Source organism: Stegostoma tigrinum, chromosome 2 (genome assembly GCF_030684315.1).
Source record: "Stegostoma tigrinum isolate sSteTig4 chromosome 2, sSteTig4.hap1, whole genome shotgun sequence".
Classification (NCBI taxonomy): Eukaryota; Metazoa; Chordata; class Chondrichthyes; order Orectolobiformes; family Stegostomatidae; genus Stegostoma; species Stegostoma tigrinum.
The window spans coordinates 113,517,395-113,541,553 of record NC_081355.1 but is presented as its reverse complement, the minus strand read 5'-3'; the positions used below and the strand labels follow the sequence as shown (position 1 = coordinate 113,541,553).

At 42.4% G+C, this 24,159-nt stretch overlaps 1 protein-coding gene across 7 annotated transcripts in view; it reads right to left on the bottom strand.

Annotated features, from left to right (window-relative positions):
* Positions 1-24,159, bottom strand: part of adam22 (ADAM metallopeptidase domain 22) — a 339,135-nt gene that overhangs the window by 106,332 nt on the left and 208,644 nt on the right. For all 7 annotated transcript variants that reach the window (XM_048555033.2, XM_048555043.2, XM_048555053.2 and 4 more), the window contains exon 15: positions 6,966-7,065. In XM_048555033.2, coding sequence (XP_048410990.1) covers positions 6,966-7,065 — 100 coding nt within the window. The remainder of the gene's footprint in view (positions 1-6,965; positions 7,066-24,159) is intronic.

Here is a 24,159-nt window from a genome sequence, read left to right as displayed (position 1 = left end):
ACGGTTAAATGATGACTGAAAGTTTAGCAGCGTAGGTTTTTTTAAAAAATGCAGGCAGCTTAACTGTGATTGGTCAAGAATGCCTGTGTGTATATTATTCAATTGAAACAAGCATAGTCAGGTCGGTACGATGGCTCACTTGTATGTACTGGAAGTTGCATATATTGATACCCAGTGCCCTTTCCTTTGCAACATCACACACACAGATACCCCGAGTGTGTCAGACCATAACACAGAGGAGCAGAAATTTGGCTCTTCAAGTCTGCTCTGCCATTCAGCCATGGCTGATGTGTTTCTCAATCCCATTTTCCCACTTTCTCCCTGCTACCTTTGATCCCCTTGATCATCAAGAACCTATCAATCGCTGTCTTAAATATATTCAATGACCTGGCTTCCACAGCCTTCCATGGCAATGAATTCCATAGACTGACCACTCTCTGGCTGAAGAAGTTTTTCCACATTTCCATTCTAAAGGGTCTTCCCTTTATTCTAAGGCTGCGTCCTAGGGTCATGGTCTCACCTGCCAATGGAAGCATGTTTCCACTGTGCACTCCATCAAGGCCATTCAGTATTCTGTAAGTTCCAATTAGATACCCCCTCATCCTTTTAATATCCATCGAGTATAGACCCAGAGTCATCAAATATTCCACATATGTTAAGCTTTTTGTTCCTAGGAACATTCTCATGAACCTCCTCTGGACCCACTCCAGGGCCAATACATTCTTCCTGAGGTATGGGACCCAAAACTGCTCACAATATTCTATCAGAGATAATAGGAACTGCAGATGCTGGAGAATCCAAGATAATAAAATGTGAGGCTGGATGAGCACAGCAGGCCAAGCAGCATCTCAGGAGCACAAAAGCTGACGTTTCGGGCCTAGACCCTTCAATATTCTATACACAATATTCTATGTGTGGTCTGACTAGAGCCTTATAAAGCCTCAGAAGTACATCCCTACTTTTATATTCTAATTCACTCAAAATAATTGCCAACATTGTATTTACCTTCCTAACTACCGACTAAAACGTCAAGTTTACCTTAAGCAAATCCTGGACTAGGACTCCCACGTCCCTTTGAACTTCAGATTTCTGAATTGTTTCCCCATTTAGAAAACAAACTATTCTTCTTACCAAAATACATGACCTCACACTTTCCCACACAGTATTCCATCTGCAACGTCTTTGCCCACTCTCCTAGCCTGTTTAAATCCTTCTGCAGCCTCCCTGCCTCTTCAATACTACCTGTCCCTCCACCTATCTTTGTATCATCTACAAACTTAACCAGAATGCCCTCAGTTCCTTCACGTAGATCATTAATGCATAAAGTGAGAAGTCATGGTTCCAAAACTAACCCTTGTGGAACATCACTAATCAACGGCTGCTATCCTGAGAAAAACCCTTTTATTCCACCCTCAGCTTTCTGACAGACAGTCAATCTTCTATCCACGAGAGTACCTTGCCTCTAACACCATGGGCCCGTATCTTACTCAGCAACCATCTTTTCAAAGGCCTTCTGGAGGTCAAGGTAGATAACATCCATTGACTCTCCTTGGTCTATTCTGCTCATTATTTCCTCAAAGAATTCTAACAGATTTGCCAGGCAAGACCTCCCCTTGATGAAACTATGCTTGCTTTGTCCTATTTTACCGTGCACTTCCAAGTATTCAGAAATCTCATCCTTCACCATGGACTGCAAAATCTGTTCCAAATGAGAAAGATAGTGGACAGTCATTCTCTGGTTCAATCATCAAGGCAATCCCTTGACCAATTGGTGTCAACCTAGCTGTTCTAAATATTACAATGATTTTGTCAGTTAACATCTAACTGGAACATTCTTCATAGAAATGCCTCTACCAATCAGAATCCACTCGCCAACAATCAACATGCCCTCCCATAAAATATAAAAAAGTTTCACTTGATATTCTAATGTCATGATCGGTACAAAACTAAAAGTTTCAACAAACAGTATATTTTTACAAAGCTTTTATATAAAGTTATTTTTTGGTTTCCTAGACCACAAATGAAATACAGGTGACAAAGTAGACAGTGATCTCTATAAATTTCTCTCTACTGTGACCAGCAGGTCATTGGAGGTCAAGTAATCACACTCCAGATTTTGCCTCCTATTGGCAAATTTGGATTGTGACTTTGATTAGGAACTCAGCCAGCTGTTCATGGAAACAGACAGGCCATTGGAAGCTTCTCGACAAGGACAGAACAGAATCATTAGTTGTAGGACCACTTTAATTATTTATCTGCACTCGGACCAGCATTAGACGATGGACAATTAGTCATTAATCCATCCTGGAAAACTCACATGGTGTCACACCATCCAAAACAAAAACTATCACATTATTCGGCGAACTCTCCACCGGCACAGACAGGCACATTTTGCTGACCTCTACTGCACATCGTGGCACTACCTGGTGAGACATTGGAGATATGCAAGTGCAGGTAGCACAGCCAGTAGCATTTACTGGCACTTGCCCTCAGAAGAAATAAGGAGAAGACCAGTGATGCCCAGCTACTTTGGAAAGCAGGAATGTTTTGTTAAATCTGTATCATATACTGGCTCGGCCTCAACTTGAGTATTTCATTCAGGTCTGGCCACCTTGCTGTAAGAAGGACATGAATGCATTCGAAAGGGTATAGAAAGGATTCATGAGAATACATCCAGAAATGGGGATTGATTGGAGAAATTTGTCTGGACTCTTTAGGGTCACAGCTGTGTGCAGCACAGAAAAAAGGCCTTTCAGCTCACTCTGTGCCAGTCAAAAACACACACCTAACTATTCTAATCCCATTTTCCAGCATTTTACCTTGAGCCTTTTATTTGCCTTGGCATTGGAAATGTGCATCTAAATACCTTTTCAATGTTATGAGGGTTTCTGCCTCTACCATGTTTGCAGGCAGTGTGTTCCGGATCCCCAGCACAATCTGGATGCAAAAAAAGTTTCCATACATGCCCTCTAAACCTCCTGGCCCTTACCTTAAATCTAAGCCCTCTGGTCATTGATCTCTCCACCAAGGGGAGAAGTTTCTTCTTGTCTATTGTGAATATGCCCCTCATAATCTTACACATCACAATTATGTCTCCGCTCAGTCTCTTCTGCTCCAAAGAAAACAATCATAGACTGTCCAATCTCTCTTCACCACTGAAATTCTCCATACCCGGCAACATCCCGGTAAATCTCCTCTGCACCCTCTCCAGTGCTATCACTCTTCTCTTTCAGTGTGGATTTGCAGCGTCTGTGTTAAGTCAGAGATGGTCTGAAAAGCTTAAACAGGATGAGATTCTTCCCACTGGTAGATGGAATATGAATCAGAGAGAAAATATTAATGGTAATTGACAAAAGATGACACTGTAAAAAATATGGGAAAATCTTTGCACAGCACATGGTTAACATCTGTAATACACTTTCTGACAGTATACTTCAGGCATACCCAGACAGTGAAGACGAGATTGTATTATTATTTGAAAGTGAAGCATTACAGGACAACAGGGAGAAGGCAGCAGAATGGCCTTAGGTGAAATAGACCTTCAGAGAATTAACACTGAAATGACAGGCTAAACTCTTTTCTCTGCTGGAACTAACCCATGATGTTATAGTTTAAATGAGTCAATGACACCCACCTAGTTCTACAAAACTGAAGAATTTATATTTGGACATTAATGTTGCAAAACTGCATCGTTTGAAGATTTAACTATAAATAACAGCAGAAATCCTGCCAATTATTCCAAAGTACTGGACAATTTAACATGCAGGGAAAATAACAGCAAACCTTGGGTGTACCAGACAAAACTGCCTCCTCAATATAGCACCCTGGTATGAAGTACCTTCGTGCTACATGTTCTACTATTTTTAACATGAATTAATAATTTTGTGGAAATAATTCAGAGGAGTTAGCTCTCCTGATTTGATTTCAAGTGGGTTCCTAGCAGTAAATTTTGTTGCAATTCTTAAATGACAATTCTAAAGTACTGGGCATTTCTGCTTCACTTCTTGGGGTTTCTGTAAATAATTCCAACAAAGAAATTCAGAAGAACTGCAAATTCCCAATAAATCTTTTCAATGTAGAACAAAGAATGTGGAACAAGTACAGGCTCTTCGGGCCATGATGTGGTACTGAATTTTTACCCTAATCCTAAGGTCTATCTAACCTCCACGCCTACCTTATACTATCATCCATATGCCTATCTAATAACCGTTTAAATGCCCCTAATGAGGCCGACTCCACTGCCCGCTCTGGCAATGCGTTCCACGCCCCAAACACTCTCTGCGTAAGGAATCTACCTCTGACGTCTCCCCTATATCTACCTCCACTCACTTTAAATCTATGCCCCCTCATAATAGCTACTTACGCCCTAGGAAAATATCACTGGCTGTCTGCTGTATCTATACATCTGATCATTTTGTACATCTCTATCAAATCACCTCTCATCTTTCGTTGTTCTAAAGAGAAAAGCTCTCCCTATCTCAACTTTTCCTCATAAGACCTTCCCTACATCCCAGGCAACATCCTGGCAAATCTTCTTGCACCTTACTTATACATCTTTCCTGTAATAAGGCGACCAGAAGTGGACACAATACTCCAGACGTGGCCGAACCAGGCTTTTGTACAGCCGGAGCAGAACTTCACGGCTCTTGAACTCAATCCCCCTATTAATGAAAGCTAACACACCATACACCTTCTTAACAACTCTATCCACCTGGGTGGCAGCTTTCAGGGAACTGTGAACATGAGCCCCAAGATCCCCCTGCTCCTCCACACTGCCAAGAATCTTTCTGTTAACCCTGTATTCTGCTTTCAAGTGTTTTTGTTTCAAAAATGAATCACCCCACACTTTTCAGGGTTAAACTCCATCTGCCACTTCTCTGCCCAGCTCTGCATTCTATCAATGTCCCTTTGTAACCTAGAACAGCCCTCTGCACTATCTACAACTTGACCCATCTTCGTATCGTCCGCGAACTTACTAATCCATCCTTCCGCTCCTTCATCCAAATCATTTACAAAAATCACAAACAGAGTGGTACACCACTCATAACTGAGCACCATGTTGAATATTTTCCGTCCACTGCCACCCTTTGTCTTCTAATGGTCAGCCAATTCTGAATCCAACCTGCCACATTTCCCCCTAACCCATGCTTCCTTACCTTCTACATGAGCCTACCATGGGGAACATTATCAAACGCCTTACTTAAATCCATGTATACCACATCCACTGCTCTACCTTCACCCATGTGTTTTGTCACCTCTTCAAAGAATTCAATAAGGTTTGTGAGGCATGAGCTACCCCTCACAAATCCATGCTGACTATCACAAATCAAACTGTGCCTATCCAAGTGATCATAAATCCTATCTCTCAGAGCCTTTTCCAATAATTTGCCCACTACTGATGTAAGACTAGAGATAATGGGAACTGCAGATGCTGGAGAATCCAAGATAATAAAGTGTGAAGCTGGATAAACACAGCAGGCCAAGCAGCAACTCAGGAGCTCCTGAGATGCTGCTTAGCCTGCTGTGTTCATCCAGCTTCACACTTTATTATCACTGATGTAAGACTCACTGGCCTGTAATTTCCAGGGTTATCGTTATTTCCTTTTTTGAACAAGGGAATGATGTTTGCCTCTCTCCGATCTTCTGGCACTATACCCGTGGACAGTGAGGACATAAAGATCATCACCAAAAGATCATCACCCTGCGATCTCTTCCCTCAGTTCCCGTAGAATCCTTGGATAAATCCCATCAGGTCAGGGAGACTTAACTATCTTCAAATTCCTCAAAATTCCGAGCACATCTTCCTTACTAACAGCAACATCCTCTAGCCTACCAGCCTGTTTCACACTGTTCTCCTCTACAATTAGGTCCCTCTCAGTTGTGAATACTGAAGAAAAGTATTCATTAAGGACCTCTGCTATATCTTTCGGCTCTGTGCACAAATTCCCTTTACAATGCTTAATCAGCCCTACCCTTTCTCTGGTCATTTTCTTATTCCTCACATACGTGTAAAAAGCCTTGGAGTTTTCCTTGAGCCTATCCACCAAGGTTTTCTCATGTTCTCTTATAGCTCTCCTAAGTCCTTTCTTCACTCCTTACAAGTTATCCAAGAAAGAGATGAAGGGCTTAGGAGAGCTATAAGGGGGCATGACAAAACCTTGGCGGATAGGATCAAGGAAAACTCCAAGGCTTTTTACACGTACGTGAGGAATCAGAGAATGACCAGAGAAAGGGTAGGGCTGATTAAGGGAATTTTTCAGTTCATTGTTTCCTAAACCTTACATAAGCAATATGCAGCAGTAAAAATTTTAAGGAGCTGGAAAGATTATAATCCATTGGCCTGATATTTTCTTATAGATGAAACAACCTTTCCTGCATATCCCTCAAGTTCCTCTTCCTCCAAAAATACTTTGAACCCATTTACACATTCACCTCAATGGGCTTCCTGCTAACTGATTCTCAAATGATCACCTTTGGGTCAAGTGGCTCTTCATCAGCTTCTGACCAGCTTCCCTTTTTATTCCCAGAGTTCAGTTTTGGTCTGTCATGATTCAAAACTCCTCATAAAAATGATTTATCTGTAATCTTAATGTTGATACTTTTCATAGGTTACTTCAAAGTATCTGTTTTGTCAAAGAGGAACAGTGCAACATCCTTGTTGTTTCCTCATAGTGCCATTTCTAATATCCACAAGCCTTCTTGTTGCTTGGCTCTGCCACTACTGAAGGACAATAATATCGTCACACAGCCATTCCACCAGACACTCAAACTTCAAATATAAATAACTGTAATTCTCCGTACCTTTTACTGTATTCTTGGAGAACTAAAACAAGTAAGGAAATGCTTATAGACCAAATTATTGCCTACATAGCATAACATGATATATAACTAAAACTTTATTAGGAAAAGATGAGATAACGAAAATGGACCACAGCAAACTGAAGCATGCAATTCCTGATACGTACGCGGGTAGGCTTATTGAAGAGACAGTGACCACCACCACTGTTCAAAAATTCCTCGTAATCCTCTATATTGCATTGAGAAAATTTCCGTGGAAGGTAAAGTCTGCAGGAGTTAAGTAGGATATATTAGTTTTTTTAGAAAGTAAACAGAAAATAATATAAAATTATCATGGTTACAGATCCTCACGCTGTAACAGAAATCAGTGAAAAAAACTGAGAACAAGGCTGCAACGGCAGCTCCAAATTGAGGCATCCACAAAGGGGGTTCAATACAATATTTCATTGTACTGGGGCCAGGTAGAGAAGCAGACCCTGGTGAGCAGAGGCATGACCACCTCCAGTCGCATGGTTAGGAACTCTGCTTCTGGAAAGAAGTTACCTTTCCTTGTGCCATGAAGCCTCTGGGAAGAATGGCCCTAACCATAAAGCCTCTGGGACACTGCCTTGATGCTGCGCAAAGACTCCCCAAATGACAGAGATGTTCTAACAGTGGCAAAATGGCTAATATAGCCCAAGTAATTGGCTTCCTACTTCCAGTCAGTTGACCCACGGCAGCTGCTGTCCCTGCTGAGTATCCCCTGACAGACGAAACAGGTTGGGATTAATAGTTTGGGCCAACAAATGTGAAGCAACATTTACAACATGCAAATGCCAGCCAATAAATATTCTACGACATACACATTCCACAACATAGAAGTATTAACATGGATTCAGGATTGGTTAGCACACAGAAGACAGAAAGTCTTTTTCAGGTTGTAAAGACCTAACTAGTGGAATGCCACAGGGATAAGTCCTAGAATGTAATTTATTTAATATTTATATTAATGATTTTCAGGAGGGTGCAGTGTGTAATGCATCCAAGTTTACTAACGATATAAAAATAGGTGGGACAGCATGCTGTGATGAGGACAGAAGGAATCTGCAAGGGGATATAGACAGGTTGGCTGAATGATCAAAATTATGATGTAGAGGTGCAAGTGTTGGACTAGGGTGGACAAGGTCAGAAGTCGCATGACACCGTGTTTTAGTCCAACTGGTTTATTTGAAAATACAAGCTTTCGGAGCCTCGCTCTTTCTTAAGGTGTAACTGAGAAAGGTGGTATCAGACACAAAATTTATAAAAGATCAAAGGTTCACACCATTGATGTGGATGTACTAAACAAACCTAAGATGCTGTTAAATCTTTAGTTAGTTAGAAAGTTTTAATTGATTAGTACGTATATGTAAATCTGCAAATTCTTTTCGAGTCACGGTCCTGAGAGAACTAAAGATCTTATCAGTGTAAAGAAGTGACATTTTAGGTCAGGCAATGCATGTTAGGTGTGAGGCCTTGTTTAGAATCTGTTTGTGTTTTCGTTGGGAGTCAGACTGATTTTATTCCTAAAGTAGGAATTTATTAACTGCCACATTGACTGACTGTCTATAAACTGTGCTTTTTGAACAAAATAAAATGTATCTGAAAATCCAAATTGTTCACTTCTTTTCGCTGATAAAACCTTCAGTTCTCTCAGGACTGTGACTGGATAGGAACTTGGAGATTTACATATGCATATTTATCAACTAAAATCTTCGAAGTGATTAAAGATTTAACATCTTGAGTTTGTTTAGTACATCCTCAGCAATGGTGTGAATCTTTGATCTTTTACGTATAAATTCCGTGTCTGATACTAACTCTGTCACCGACATCTGAGGAAGGACTGAGGCTCTGAAAGCTTGCATTTTCAAATAAACCTGTTGGAACATAACCTGGTGTTGTGTGATTTCAGACTTTGACCAAAAATATGGCAGGTGGAATTTAGTGTAGGAAACGTATCCGATTATCACCTTGATAGGAAGCATCAAAAGATAGACTCTGATTTCAATTATGAAAGACTCCAAAACACGTCAACAGAGAGGGGTCTGGTGCTCTTGTGCATCAAAGACAAAAAAGTAGTACCCATTTGCAAAAAGGTGTTAAGAAGGCAAACTAAATTGTGCCATAGAGTCATACAGCTGTACAACATGGAAACAGAGCTTTCAGTTCAACTCATCCATGCTGACCAGAAATTCTAAATTAAACTAGTCCCATTTGCCAGCATTGACCCATATCGGCCGACGCAGACAGAACCCCACCCACAGCCGACAAACTCATCGCTCCGCCCACAGCCTCCACAGCCAGCCACCCCAGAGCAGACAGCCACACTGAGCCCTGCCGAATCTTCACCATCCCCCCAGACCTCCCACTGACTGAGGACGAACGGTCAGTCCTAAGCAAGGGGCTCATCTTTGTCCCCCTACAACCATACATCAACGAATACCAGTCACGTTTGGACATCGAGCTGTTTTTCCACCGCGTTCGCCTCCACGCTTACTTCTTCAACCGGGAGCCTAACCCTCCCTCCACAGACCCTTTCACCTGCTTCCAAAACAAGTCCTCCTCCTGGACACCACCCCTAGGCCTCCTACCCTCCCTTGATCTCTTCATCTCCAACTGCCGTCGAGACATTAACCACCTCAACCTCTCCAAACCTATCACCCAGTTCAACCTCTCCCCCACAGAACGGGCAGCCCTCCACTCCAACCTCACCATCAAACCCGCAGACAAGGGTGGCGCAGTGGTAGAACGGCGCACTGACTTCTACATCGCTGAGGCCAAACGCCAACTCTCCGACACCACCTCCTACCGTCCCCTCGATCATGACCCCACACCCGAGCACCAAACCATCATCTCCAACACCATTCATGACCTCATCACCTCAGGGGACCTCCCACCCACAGCCTCCAACCTCATTATTCCCCAAAACCCACACGGCCTGTTTCTATCTCCTTCCCAAAATCCACAAACCTGCCTGCCCTGGTCGAACCATTGACTCAGCCTGTTCCTGCCCCACCGAACTCACCTCCACCTATCTGGACTCCATTTTCTCCCCTATGTTCAGGAAACTCCCTACCTACGTCCGTGACACCACCCACGCCCTCCACCTCCTCCAGAACTTCCAATTCCCTGGCCCCCAACACCTCATTTTCACCATGGACGTCCAGTCCCTATACACCTGTATTCCGCATGCAGGTGGCCTCAAGACCCTCCGCTTCTTCCTGTCCTGCAGGCCTGACCAGTCCCCCTCCAGCGACACCCTCGTCTGCCCAGCCGAACTCGTCCTCACCCTCAACAACTTCTCTTTCAATTCCTCCCACTTCCTACAGACAAAGGAGGTGGCCATGGGCACCCGCATGGGCCGCAAACCCCACCTCTTCCTCCGTTACATTGATGACTGTATCAGCGCCGCCTCTTGCTCCCCAGAGGAGCTCGAACAGTTCATCCACTTCACCAACACCTTCCACCCCAGCCTCAAGTTCACCTGGGCCATCTCCAACACATCCCTCACCTTCCTGGGCCTCTCAGTCTCCATCTCAGGCAACCAGCTTGTAACTGATGTCCATTTCAAGCTCACCAACTCCCACAGCTACCGAGAATACACCTCTCGCACCCACCCTCCTGCAAAAATTCCATCCCCTATTCCCAATTCCTCCACCTCCGCCACATCTGCTCCCACGATGAGGCATTCCACTCCCGCACATCCCAGATGTCCAAGTTCTTCAAGGACCGCAACTTTCCCACCACAGTGTTTGAGAACGCCCTTGACCGCGTCTCCCGCATTTCCCGCAACACATCCCTCACACCCCACCCCCGCCACGACCGCCCAAAGAGGATCCCCCTCGTTCTCACACACCACCCCACCAATCTCCGGATACAACACATCATCCTCCGACACTTCCGCCATCTACAATCCGACCCCACCACCCAAGATATTTTTCCATCCCCACCCTTGTCTGCTTTCCGGAGAGACCACTCTCTCCATGACTCCCCTGTTCGCTCCACACTCCCCTCCAACCCCACCACACCCGGCACCTTCCCCTGCAACCGCAGGAAGTGCTACACTTGCCCCCACACGTCCCCCCTCACCCCCATCCCAAGCCCCAAGATGATTTTCCATATTCAGCAGAGGTTCACCTGCACATCTGCCAACGTTTAAATACCAGGAAATCTTGTTACAACTGTACAGGTGTGGCTAAGTCTACACTTAGAATACTATGTACAGTAGTCGTCCCGATTTTTAAGGAAATTTGTACTGGTACTGGAGGCAGTTCAAAACCGATTCACTGGGTAGATTCCTGCATTGAAGGTGTTGACTTAACAAGAAGGTTAAACAGGTTTATCCACTAGAGTTTAAAAGAATGAGGGGAGATCTGATTGAAACATGCAAATTTCTGAGGGGGTATTATATGGTAGATATTGAGAAGATGTTTCCATGGCTGAGAGAATCTTGAACTAGGGAACATAATTATAAATTAAGGCTACACTCATTTTAGAATGAGATGCAAAGGAATTTCTTCTCCAAGAGGTCGTGATTATCTGAAAGTCTGTACTCCTGAGATAGTAGAAACCAGATCACTGAAAGCATTTGAAGGGAAGATAAACAGATTGTTGAAATATCGAGAAGTCGAGGGCAAAGATGAGCTGAAATGAAAGAAGAGGTGTAGCCTTGATCCTACAGAACGGTAGGGCAGACTTGGGCAGCTGGCATACTCCACCTCCTATTTCATACATTCTTACGGAGGTTACCACTGACCAGAAGGCAAACTAACATCTAACAACTTAAATATTAATTTCCTCTACCACCGATACACAACAACAGCAGCATGTACTGTCAACAAGATCTGCAACAAGCCATGAAGGTCCCTTCGACAGCACCTTCCAAACCAGCGATCTAGATAGACAAAGGCAGTGGGTGCATGAGGCTATCAATGCTTGCAAGTCCCCCTCCAAGCCACACACCATCCCAACCTGGCACTATACAGGGGCTATCCTTGTTCCTTTACTGTTGCTGGGTCAAACTCTTGGAACTCCCTTGCTAACAGCACCGTGAGTATACCCACACAATATAGTCCGCAGTTGGTAAAAATCATTCCCTTCACAAGGGGAATTAGGAATGAGCAGTAATTGCTGCGTTAGCTAGCGACGGCACATCTCATTAATGAATACACGTTAAAAACGTTAAAAAGGATGCTTGGGATAGGTTTTGCTGCTGAGAATCGTTGCAGCTTGATAGCTACTGAATGACCTTATCAGGAGGCCCAGTCCAATTAGTTGTGCATGAGGGGAGCTGACTGCAGGATTCACGCATCCAGGGAAAGACTCCCAGCCACAATTATACTGTACAGCCCATCAGTTAGGAAAACGAAGATTTGGATTGGAACTGTTTGGTTCGTTATTTTTATATTTGTTCACAAAGTATGAGTGCCTGACAAGTCCAATACTTATTGTCTGTTGCTTAGTTTTCCTTGAAAAGTCAGTGAAACCCAACACACAATCTTTACAGGAAACTGCTGTCAGTGTCAGTGTTGCGCAGGTTACAGATAGATTCCCAGTGTTTTGCCTAAGGCACAATGAAGGGACAGAGATACAATTTTAGGTCAGGTCGATGTGTACCAGGGCTCAGAATACAAGGTGCAGTAGAACATAAAACATAGAACATTACAGCACAGAACAGGCCCTTCGGCCCTCAATGTTGTGCCGACCTGTCATACCGATCTCAAGCCCATCTAACCTGCACTATTCCATGTACGTCCATATGCTTGTCCAATGACGACTTAAATGTACCTGAAGTTGGCGAACCTACTACCGTTGCAGGCAAAGCGTTCCATTCCCTTACTACTCTCTGAGTAAAGAAACTACCTCTGACATCTGTCCTATATCTTTCACCCCTCAATTTAAAGCTATGCCCCCTCGTGCTCGCTGTCACCATCTAGGTGAATTGTTGCACAAAAGTCATCAAACACTCAGGAAAATTCAACCACAGAGACAATCCGTGGCAGAAAATCGCTCCCATATGTAAAACTGACAAAATTAATGAGGAGCTGCTCCTCCATTCACAGTGTGATTCTTTGCCATGTGCTGACAGCACGACAAGTGAACCTATGGTCAGCAAATGTGGGAGATCAACACACTATCATTGGAGGGAACATGAGCAGCCAGGAAAGTAAGTGGTGACAGTCACTGAGGGAGCTGGGGTCACTGTTTTGCTGCGGACTGTGTGTTTTGTGGAAGACAGCTTTGAGTGGGGCGAAGGGAGACAAAGGTTGTAGTTGGGGTGGAGAGGAAAAATAGGCTGTGGCGGGGGGGGGTGCAGTGGCAGAAATGGAAACTGCAAGAATGGGCGAAGTGGAGGCTGCTAAGAGGGTGGAGGTGGAGGAATCTGCAAGAGGTGTTGGAGGAAGAGAAAACTACACGATGGGTAAGGGGGTTGCAAATGTGGTGGCGGAGAATGAAGCTGGTAATAAAAATGATACCTGGAATTCAGGGGTTCGGTTATGAGGAGAAATTGTACAAATTAGGCCTGTTTCCTCCACAAATTAAAAGGGTGAGGGGTGATCTGATCAAATTCTTCAATATATTAGCAAGAAAAGATAAAGTAGATCAACTATGTCCACCGATTCGAAATTCTAGAACTAGTGGCATTGTCTGCAAATTAGCAGCAGACCATCAGGAGAGATGTTTTAGGAAGTACTATTATGTACAAAGGGGTGTAGATGTTTGGAATGCTCTTCCACAAATTGCAATGGATGTATGATCAGTTGTTAATTTTAAATCTGAAACAGATAAGCTTTGTTCAGCAAAGATATTAAGGGATACTGGCCAAAGGCAGGTATATGGAATTCGGCCAAACAGCAGCCATGATCTCACTGAATGGTGGAACAGGCTCAAGGGGCTGAATGGCCTACTCCTGTTCCTATGTTCCTAAAAGGGGTGGGTAGAGAGGGAGGCAGCAAAGGAGATTAGTGGAGTGAGTGGCTTCAAGAGAAGGTAGGGAGACAGCCTGCAAGGGAGGGCTGCAAAGGAAAGAGAACAGTTTGAAATGATCAACAAAAAAATACTCAGCTAATTTAAAATCAGTGAGGCAGTAAGTTTCCAACAAGTGTGGAATCTCTAGTTCATAGTGGTGTAGGTTCAGGAGCTATTACATTTGCTGGAAATGGTTTTGGGGGGGCGGTGTGGTGGATCGGAGAAGAGAACATGTAGTGAATTCTGAGTGTCAATTAATATTTTAAATCTGAGACTGAGGTCTGTGATGCTGTAAAAAGAGCTGTAACTGCCTGATTACAATGTTCCAACTTTGCGCATATGTGTTTCATACACATTAGCTGTGACTTCAGTAAGCAGCGGTATGTTTAGGGCAATAGCCCTTTACACACAGAATAAGTCAGCAACATTGATGAAGAGTTACTGAACTTGAAATGTCACCTTTGCTTTCTTCCCACAGATGCTGATAGACCTGCCGAGTTTCACCAGCAATTTCTGCTTTTGTTTCATGATCTCCAGAATGTGAAATTCTTTGTTTTATCTTATTTTATGCCTGTTGCCATTTCAATACGGTGGAGTTTTGGAAACTAAGGTTTTCCTTCTGTGTTACAGCTTTAATTTTATGGCGGGTTGATAATTATTGAAGATATTGACGTTTTATTCCAATTCTACTTCTGTGAGAATTCAAATACTCTGTTGATCAACACAACTACAAAAAGCATTGTTACTATCTAATGGCACCACATAAGAAATGGGTCAGTGAGAATGAAACAGACAGCCCTCAAAAGTCAAACATAGCTTCAGAGAATCAAAAAGTAGCCACTGAGAAAATCTGAAGAAGACCCCATGAAAGAAAAGAAAATTGAGTCCTGTTGTGTACCGTGGACAGGAAGTTGCAAGCGATGAAGCTGTGATTGTGCCTGCTATGATTCTCAGTGACTGAGCTTGGGGGGTTTCAGTAGATCCTGTCAAAAATGCCTTGACAAGATGCTGTAGTGCATTTTGTGGATGGTATACATTCATGTCACAGTCTGATAGTGCTGCAGGGAGTACATCAGTTAATGACTTGTGTCAATCAAATGCGTTGGTTTTGTCTTTGACGTCGTTGGAGCTGTATTCCTCCAGGCATCTGGATAGTATTCTACTACAGTCCTTCTGCTGTTTCGATGGTGGAAAGCTAAAGGCAAGAGTAAACAATTCACCACCTCAAGCCTGCACGGCCATTCAATACAATCATGGTTGATCTCACCGTGGCCTCAACTTTACTTTCCTGCCTGTCTCCATAATTCTTCAACTCAGTACTAAATAAAAGTCTGTGTACCTGTTGCTTAGGTTTGCTCAATGTCCCAGAATCCACCATACTCAAACTGGTGAATTACACAGATTCACAACCTTTTGAGAGAAGTAATTTCTGCCCGTCTCTACTTTAAATCTACTACCCCTTATCCTAAAATTATGACCTCTAATTCTACATTGTCCGACAAGAGGAAGCATCCTTTTTAAGACTGTTTTCTCTTTGGCATCTTACTTACTTCAATTAGATCTCTTCTCATTCTTCTGAAATATAGACAGTACAGACTAAATTGGTCAATCTCTCTTTCTAACACAAACCCCCCAGTTCTGGAAACAATCTAGTGAACCCCCTCCATACATGGAGATGATGGAAATTATGGTTTGATGATGGAGCTCTCTGCTATAAACTACTGTTGAAACTGAACACACATAAAATACTATTTTTTTGCACGAGTCTTAAAAGTTAAGAAATGGTAAAGGAGATGGGATATGATCAAGAGTGTGAGATTAGACCACAGAGTTCATGTGTAGAAAGAAATCAATGTGCACATAATGAGTCAATTCACCTATCCTTGCAGTAAATTATTCTGTGATTCCAATCCTAGTAACATTTTCTGAAGGGTATAACTGTTACAAGAGTATGAATAGAATGTTAATGAATTTATTACTTACATTAATTCTTATATGTAAATTGAGTTATTGAAGATCAGATAATAGCATATTAAGTAGTTATGATAATCAGGCCTAATTTATTAGGCAAATTGCAACATCAGTCCCCTCTAAATGAAATCTATCAATGATTATTACACAGGTGGTGATGTCACACTGATGTGCTTTCATGTTTGTTTCTTTCATATTCAAATACACTTTATTATCATCTTTTGTTGTCAGCAAATTGAAGGATGTACTTGTGATTTGCTGTAAATGAACAGTGCTAAACAATGTCCCCCTCAAATCCCATCATTAGTCACAACACAACTGACAGGTTTGCAATGATTTTATTGCAATTTTGGGATGTTTATTCTCAACATTCTATACACTGTGTAAGAGAACCACACATTTTTGGGACAATAAACTGCAATGTAAGTCAGACCACTATAACTGGGATACCAGGACAACTTTGCAACTTAAAAGTCAACTGTTGCATGTTCTTGAGCTGTGCAATACAATTTTGCTTTTTGGAAACAAGAGGGTCAGGTCAAAAGTGAGCAACACTAAGAATTTTTTAAGTAAAAGAAATTATATCTAACAACAACTCTCTGATCAGTGTTTAAAAAGCTGAGAGTCTCGAGAACAGCAGAGAGAAGCAATAACCAGAGTCTGTCATCAGGCCCAAACAAATAGGTATGAGATCCTGGCTACATGGAGCTCAATATCACTTAATTCTTAAAATACAGCAAAGTATAAGTTTTAGTGTATAATTTAAGTTGACATTGCAATGCAGTACTGAGCCAGGGTTTCAATCTTGAAGGTGCCTCATTTTTCAGATGAGGAATATAACTTGTATGTCTGTCATCTCCATGGTATGTAATATATCCAACTGCATAATTTAGGAAAAGAGCCTACATTCTCCTGCTCAAGAAAAAAATGGCTCAATCAACACAATTAAAGCCAAGCTATCTATTTGAATATCATTTGTGGAAATTTACTGTGTGCAAATTGACAACCCTTATTTTTGTCCTTAATAACACTGAAAGCTTGTCAAAAATCTTTTTTAGCATGCCTTTCATCTTGGAAATATCTGGTAATTTGCACCTCAGTGTAGATGTACCGAACCAACACCAGGAGATGGAGGACTAGAAATCCATAAATTTTGTGCTCATAAGAAATAAGAATAATGAATTGAAAGTACTCTCATTACACAACGTAGTGTTTTGGGTCTTCACTGAAGAGCTCACGAAACAGACCATTGCAACGTCCAGCACATCGGTAAATCTCAAAGGAGAGATCATTGCTCTTTCTGCAATGAGGACATTTAAATCAAGAAGCAAAGATGGCAGAAACAGAAAAGGACTTCATTCAATGCTAAAATTGTTCTGCTTGTGATTTTGAGGCAAATGAGGTTTCAATATGTGATCAGAGACAGTGGGAACTGCAGATGCTGGAGAATCAGAGACAGTGGGAACTGCAGATGCTGGAGAATCAGAGACTTTTCTGATGAAGGGTCTAGACGCGAAACGTTAGCTTTTGTGCTCTTAAGATGCTGCTTGGCCTGCTGAGTTCATCCAGCTCCACACTTTGTTATCTGAGGTTTCAATATTTCAGGATTGAGGGAAAGACAGAAAGAGAAAGGAAGCAGAAAGAGTCAAAGTTGAGCCCAACATCCAGAGGAGCAAGAAGCAATGAAGAAGAAAATTAACATCTCTTAAAGTACAACGTTAGATGGGGAATACATACATGAGTTTTCTGGTTAAATTGAGGCTACATGAAAAGCACTCACGTAACCTTGTATAGCAGGCATTTACCAGCTTTGCTAACATGCACACTAAAGGAGCAGCTTTCTGGTTTCAAATTGTAAGGAAACATTCCAACTGGAACTTTTCTTATATCTTAATTTACATGTAAAGTTGAACTAAGGAAGTTTTAATGATACCCAAATGCACGCTGAATTTTGATTACACACACATACCGGGATGCTGGATGGGCCTTGGTTATTACTTTGGTGTCTGACAAGGTTGTCAAAATCACAAAGAAACTGAAGACAGAATGGAAAGATGAGGACACGGACAAGTTGGAAAGAAAGGGGTTGATGGTCTTCAATGCCCAAGTCGGAATTCTGTCAGACACTCAGAGAAATCCCAACCTCCAGGTTGGCTGGGAAATGGGAGGAGCAAGAAGAGCTACTGGTGAGTGAGGACACTGCGGAGACAGCTTTATCCTGTGTCTAACCCTGTGTTGTCCCTGTCCTGGGAATGTTAGATGGGGGAGACTCTAGGGAGAGCTTTACTCTGCATCTAATTCCGTGCTGTCCTTGTCCTGGGAGTGTTTGATGGAGGGTTACGTTCAGCATGGACCCGTTGGACCAAAAGGTCTGTTTCTGTGCCCTATGTCTCTAATTGCTTTTGTGGAGGGCAGCACAGCACATAATGGGAAGGGGAGACCCTGCATGGAAAGAGGATCCACAAACCTTCTGTCCTCAATGAACTTGAAGAGGTCATTTTTTAAGTTTCAGGAATTAAAATAAACAGATAAATAGGGCCAGTCAGAAGATTCCTCACTTCCCCACATATTAATGGCTAATACTTATTTGATCTTATCCTTTGTTACTTTATTTATTTGGATAGTCATGTTCTTAAGCACTATTGACTTTAATTCTGCCGACTGAATGGGAACCAAATGGGTAGGCAATTAAAGTGGCTTATGCCTCTTGACCTACCCACCAATTTCCAGCTGTCTCGCCATGGGTTGCAACCTTTCTCAATCGCTCTGGGGAGGGATTGGCACAATGGTCATTTACGATTGAGTAATCCAGAGCTAGAGGCTGATTTTCTGAGGGCAGTGTAAGAAATTACCCAGGTATGTCCGGTCCACAAAAAGCAGGACAAATCCAACCTGACCAATTATTTCTCTTTCAGTCTACCTTTCAATATCATGAAAGTGATGGAAATGTTCACTAACAACATTATCAAGCAGCACTTGCAAAAGAATAACCTGTTCAGTGATGTCAGTTTGGGTTCTACAAGGGCCACTCAGCCCCGACCTCGTTGGAGCCTTGGTCCAAAAAAGGACTCCTGAGGTGAGCTGAGAGTAAATACCCTTGACATCAAGGAAGTATTTGACTGGAACAAAAACAAATTTTCTGGTAAAGCTAAGCAGGCATGGCAGCATCTGTGAAGAATCTGTATGAATTCTTCAGTGTAGTGTCATAGGCCCAACTAGTATTTGACTGGTTATGGTATCACGGACCTCTAGCAAAATTGGTGTCTATAGGTATCGGGGTAATCTCTCCATTAGCTAGAATCATACTGATCACGTAGGAAGATGGATTCTTTTTTGGAGGTCTGTTAGCTCAGCTCCAGGACATCTCTGCAGGAATTGTTCAGGGTAGAGTCCTAGGCCCAAACATCTTCAGCTGCTTTATCAATTACCTTCCCTTCATCTAAAGGTGAGAAGTGAGAATACTTGCTGATGACTTGCACAATGTTCAGCTGCATTTCGCACTCCACAGACCAGTGAGCTTTTTCAAATATTTGTATGACATAATTTCAGAAGTGGGCTCAAAAGCCAGGAAAATATTCTAATTGCAAAAAGGATAAAGTTGTGTTAGCTTTGCAGAACAACGTGAGGGTAGGGATGAAAGGGACTCTCAGAAAATGATGAGGACTGCATCTATGTTCTATGTTCTATGAATATTAGCAACATATTTTTAGTTGACAGACTCAATTGTCATAAAGAAACTTTAGAAGATAGCTGAAGGACATTTTATTTGGTGATCATGGCAGCCATACTGCATTTCGAAGGCAAAATATGTTAGGTGAAAGAGAAAGGTGAACACAGAAGATGAACGGCATCAGAGCTCATTTGGAATTCAGAAGATAATAGTTAACGTACGGATATTTGCTGCACACATAACCCAGACAGCAATGGATCATAATATTTCTCTGTCAGGGCAAGGTGAACTTTTTTTTTCCAAATTATTCAATTGCTTTCCAATATAATAAGCTGAAGAGAATACAAGCAAAGTGTGAAGTAATGACAACATGTGGGATAGACAATTTTAGTCCTCCATTTCTGGGAGTCATATGATGGCTCAAAAAAGAGTGCTGCTGTGTGTGTTTTTCATAAGACCATAGCATTTATGGCACAAAATTTCAATCACCAGCGGTTCTCCGACAGGAAATTTTGAACAGGTTTGCCACTTGTCTCAAAACAACAATCGCAAGTGCTGAAACAGGAATCAGAGTTGACTTCTGTCACACAGGCTGAGGGCATAATGGAAATAGTCAACATATGCTTTGCGTCTGCCATTATGTCCAATTTGTATTGCAAAAACAGGTAGCTCAGACACGCAATGTGCTAAAACTTGCTAAACAGGAATTATTAAAGAGGCTGGCCATATTTAAAGTAAGCTTGGCAACTGAATCAGATCCTGACCATAATATCCTTGGATACAGAATTGGTGCCAGATGACTTCAATTATGTAGACAGACTAGTGACATTCAGGTTGTTCTCTTTGACAAGAAGTTTGAAAGGAGATTTGGCAGAAGTGTTCAAATGAGGAGTCTAGACACAGCAAATAAGGAGCAAAGCTGCTCCCTGTTGGGAGTAGATTCAAGAACTAAGGGGCACTGATTTAAGATGATAGGAAAGAAAGCAATGGCAACAAGGGGATTAAATAACTCCACACAGGCCAATATCCTGTCATCAATCAATCCTTCATTTCCACATGGAGAGTTCTTGACACTGATCCAGGTCTCAGAGTGACCTGAACCTCTGACACTCCTGTTTATATCTGTCAGCCAGGGCTTCCTAATTGGACCAGGTTAATAACCCTTATCAGGGAACTCATATTCTATGAATTCCATCTGGCTGACCTTATTACAATCAATACAAGGGGAAAGCTTTTTTACACATGTGAAATACACTATATTAGGGTCTGGTGGATACTGTCAAAAGAGAATTATTTAACACCAGTCAGTGTAACAAGCTGAGCTGCTCTTATGGAGAGCAGGCACAGTCAAAAAGAACAGCTTGACCTCATTTTGTGCTGTAACCATAATATGATTCGATGATAAATTCAGGCATTTGATTCTGCTTGAAGCATCTTGCAATGTCCGACTATTTCAGTACAATGGTATGATACTGTACAGTTGTTATTGTATAGATGTCACTCATTAATGCTGATATTTATGATGATGAGGGGTCTTAAGCACTAATGTATGTTAGACTTTGTTGTCTATCTTCATGTATGGGATGCAATTAAGAGTGAGTAACGCAAGGCTTCCCAAACGTTACCCAAAGCCTTGTTTCCACACAGATCAGTGCACATGGCTGCAGTTTTGGTGCAGCTGGAGTAGATTCATATAAACTTGCTGTCTCTTAGAATGCTACACTTCAAGTTTATCCACTTACTCCTTAAAGAATAAATCTGACAGAAAACAGTCAGGAGAAGCCAGTCATCAGGCCTCTGACCATAGCAGGATCAGCTCCGCATTCATCTCATGGTCAAGAACAAGAACGTATACATTTATATGTTAAAAAACAGTGTATTTTCTTTCTTTGAAACCCAGAAACCAGTTATTTCACTTTGTTCTTCCACTTTGGAAGCAGTAAAGAGCAAAAGTTTAGCCTCCTAGAAGACATATCTTGTGTAATATCACAAGAGGAAACAATGAGGAAAACACAGAGAAAGTGGTAGTCTAAGGGCCTAGATGGGGGAAATGCAGCTTGACCTTGCTGGGATGGAACCTGAATTGGTGCTATCCCCTCAATTGACCTTGCAACAGAAATATTAATCTGGGGTACAGATAGTTCTTTTACATGCTCATCCATATCCCAGCAACTGTTGCTGAGGGATAATTATGGTCAGGAATCTTATACTGTTACCTTGTAATCCTGTCCTCGTAGGGGGCATGCATTCAATTGTGGCCCCTAAATAAGGTTAGCAGTGAAAGAGTATTGTAATTACTCCCAGAACGATAAAATTAACATTCCTGATGTGCTCTTGTTATATCTTGATTTGAAGCTATAATTGTCTGTTGTGGTTTGTCTTTTGTTTGATAAGGCCTTAATATATGGCACCTCTTCATGCTTCTGCTAGCACCGTGGAACAAGAATTTATTAGGTCTATGGAACAGGCCATCTGCTCCCAATACTGAAATGGCTCCAATCCGTATTTGTGGGATAGAGTCACCAACATTGAAAAATGACAGGCAGAAGTAATGCTCTGCTACACACAAGAAAGGGTGTGTGTAATGTGAAGTCCTCTAAGTGTATATAACTCATAAGTGCTAGAATATTAAATCTAGGTTCACTTTATTGCAGCAGATCAAAGCTTGAATTGACATGGTAATTGAAGCAACACAGAGAATAGTGCAGCTGTTAGACAAAAAGGGTATCTCAGGCACTCAACTCTGAGCACAGACACTTTTATCTATGAGAGTCTGGTGTACTATTTTGCTGTTACAAAGGCGTTTCAGTGCGGGTTTCTTCATAGCAATGAGCTGTCTCCTCCTCTTTAGGTCTCATCAAAACGCCTTCTTCTCCTTCTGTTCTGAGGTTAAGCTGTTAGAACACACAGCAGTACAGCACAGGAAACTGCCCTTTGGTTTTGGTCCATGATGTTGTGCCAAATGTGACGCTAAATGAAAACAATCTCTTCTGCTTCCCCTTAGTCCATATTCCTCCATCCCTTGCATACTCATGTGCTTATATAAAAGTGCCTTAAACGCTCCTATAGTATCTGCCTCCATGGCCACCCGTGGCAGTGGATTCCTGCTTCTTCAAATGTAGAGTAGTGCGTAGCAATGATGAGCTAAGTAGTGCTGTCATATAATATGATGCTTCACTTGTTGCACAGTTTCAAATATCTACAGTTTCAAATATTAATTGATATTCCTGTGGCTCCCTAATCTTCATAGCCAAGGCAGAAGTTATTTTTCAATTCTCCTTTTCTCTTCAACTGATGGTAAGGACTAGCCGACACAGCTATCATGGCGCAATGACCCACTCACTGATATAAAACAAAGAACTGTGGATGCTGGTTATCTCTGACACTTGGTTTTTGCAAGGGCCACTTGGCTGCTGACCTCATTACAGCTGTGGCTCAAACATGGATAAAAGAGTGGGATAAGAATGTTCTTAACATCAAAGCAGCTTTTGACTGAATATGGCATCAAGGAACACAATCAAAAGTGCAGCTAATGAGATACTGGGGGAAAATGTTCTGCTGGTTTGAACCATACTTAGCACAAAGGAAGGTGGTTCCAGTTGTTGGGGATCTATCATGTCAATCAACATTTCTGCAGGATTCCCTCAGCGTAGTGTCCCTGATCCAGCCATGTTCAGCTCTTTCAGCAATGACCTTCCTTCCAACATAAAGTCAGAAGTAGGCGTGTTAACTAATAGTTGTACAATGTTAAACATTATTCCTGACTCTTTAGATACTGAAATAGTCTGTGTCCATTTGTAATAAAACTTGGACTATATTCAGGCTTGGGTTGATAAACGGATGTGTAACATTGGCACCACAGAAGGGCTAAGCATTGACCAACACTAACAATGATGTAGAGGTGCCGGTGTTGCACTGGGATGGACACGGTCAGAAGTCACGTGATGCAGGTCACAGTCCAACAGGTTTATTTGAAACCACAAGCTTTCAGAGTGCTGCTCCCTCATCAGGTCAAGCGAAAAGAACACAGGCACAGCATTTATAGGCAGATGAATCAAAAGATTATACAAATGGTGTGATAACAAAGTGTGGAGCTGGATGAACACAGCAGGCCAAGCAGCATCTTAGGAGCACAAAAGCTGATGCTTCGGGCCTAGACCCTTCATCAGCTCGGTCTAGGCCTGAAACGTCAGCTCTTATGCTCTTAAGATGGTGCTTGGCCTGCTGTGTCCATCCAGCTCCACACTTTGTTATCTCAGATTCTCCAGCGTCTGCAGTTCCCACTATCTCTGATACAAATGGTGTGATCATGGTTGAGGCCATCTTTCTGGTTAGGGAAGCGGAGCAGACTGGAGAGATTACACCGTGTTCTTCACAGACTTCAAAATGTCATCAACAGCCAATGACAAACACCTTGCCAAGATCATCTCTGTGCTTCCACATCTCTGCAAACTACCGCCAAATCTTAAACAGACCATCGTTCACAGCAAATTACTCAGCCTTCGGGACAACACCACATAACCCTGCCACAGCAACCTCTGCAAGACATGTCAGATCATCGACCTGGACACTGCCATCACACGTGGGCACACCCCCCACTATGTACAGGGCAGATACCCGTGTGACTCAGCCAACGTGGTCTATCTCATACGCTGCAGGCAAGGATGCCCCAAGGCGTGGTGTATTAGCTAGATCATATGGACGCTATGAGTGGATGAATGGACACCATGCAA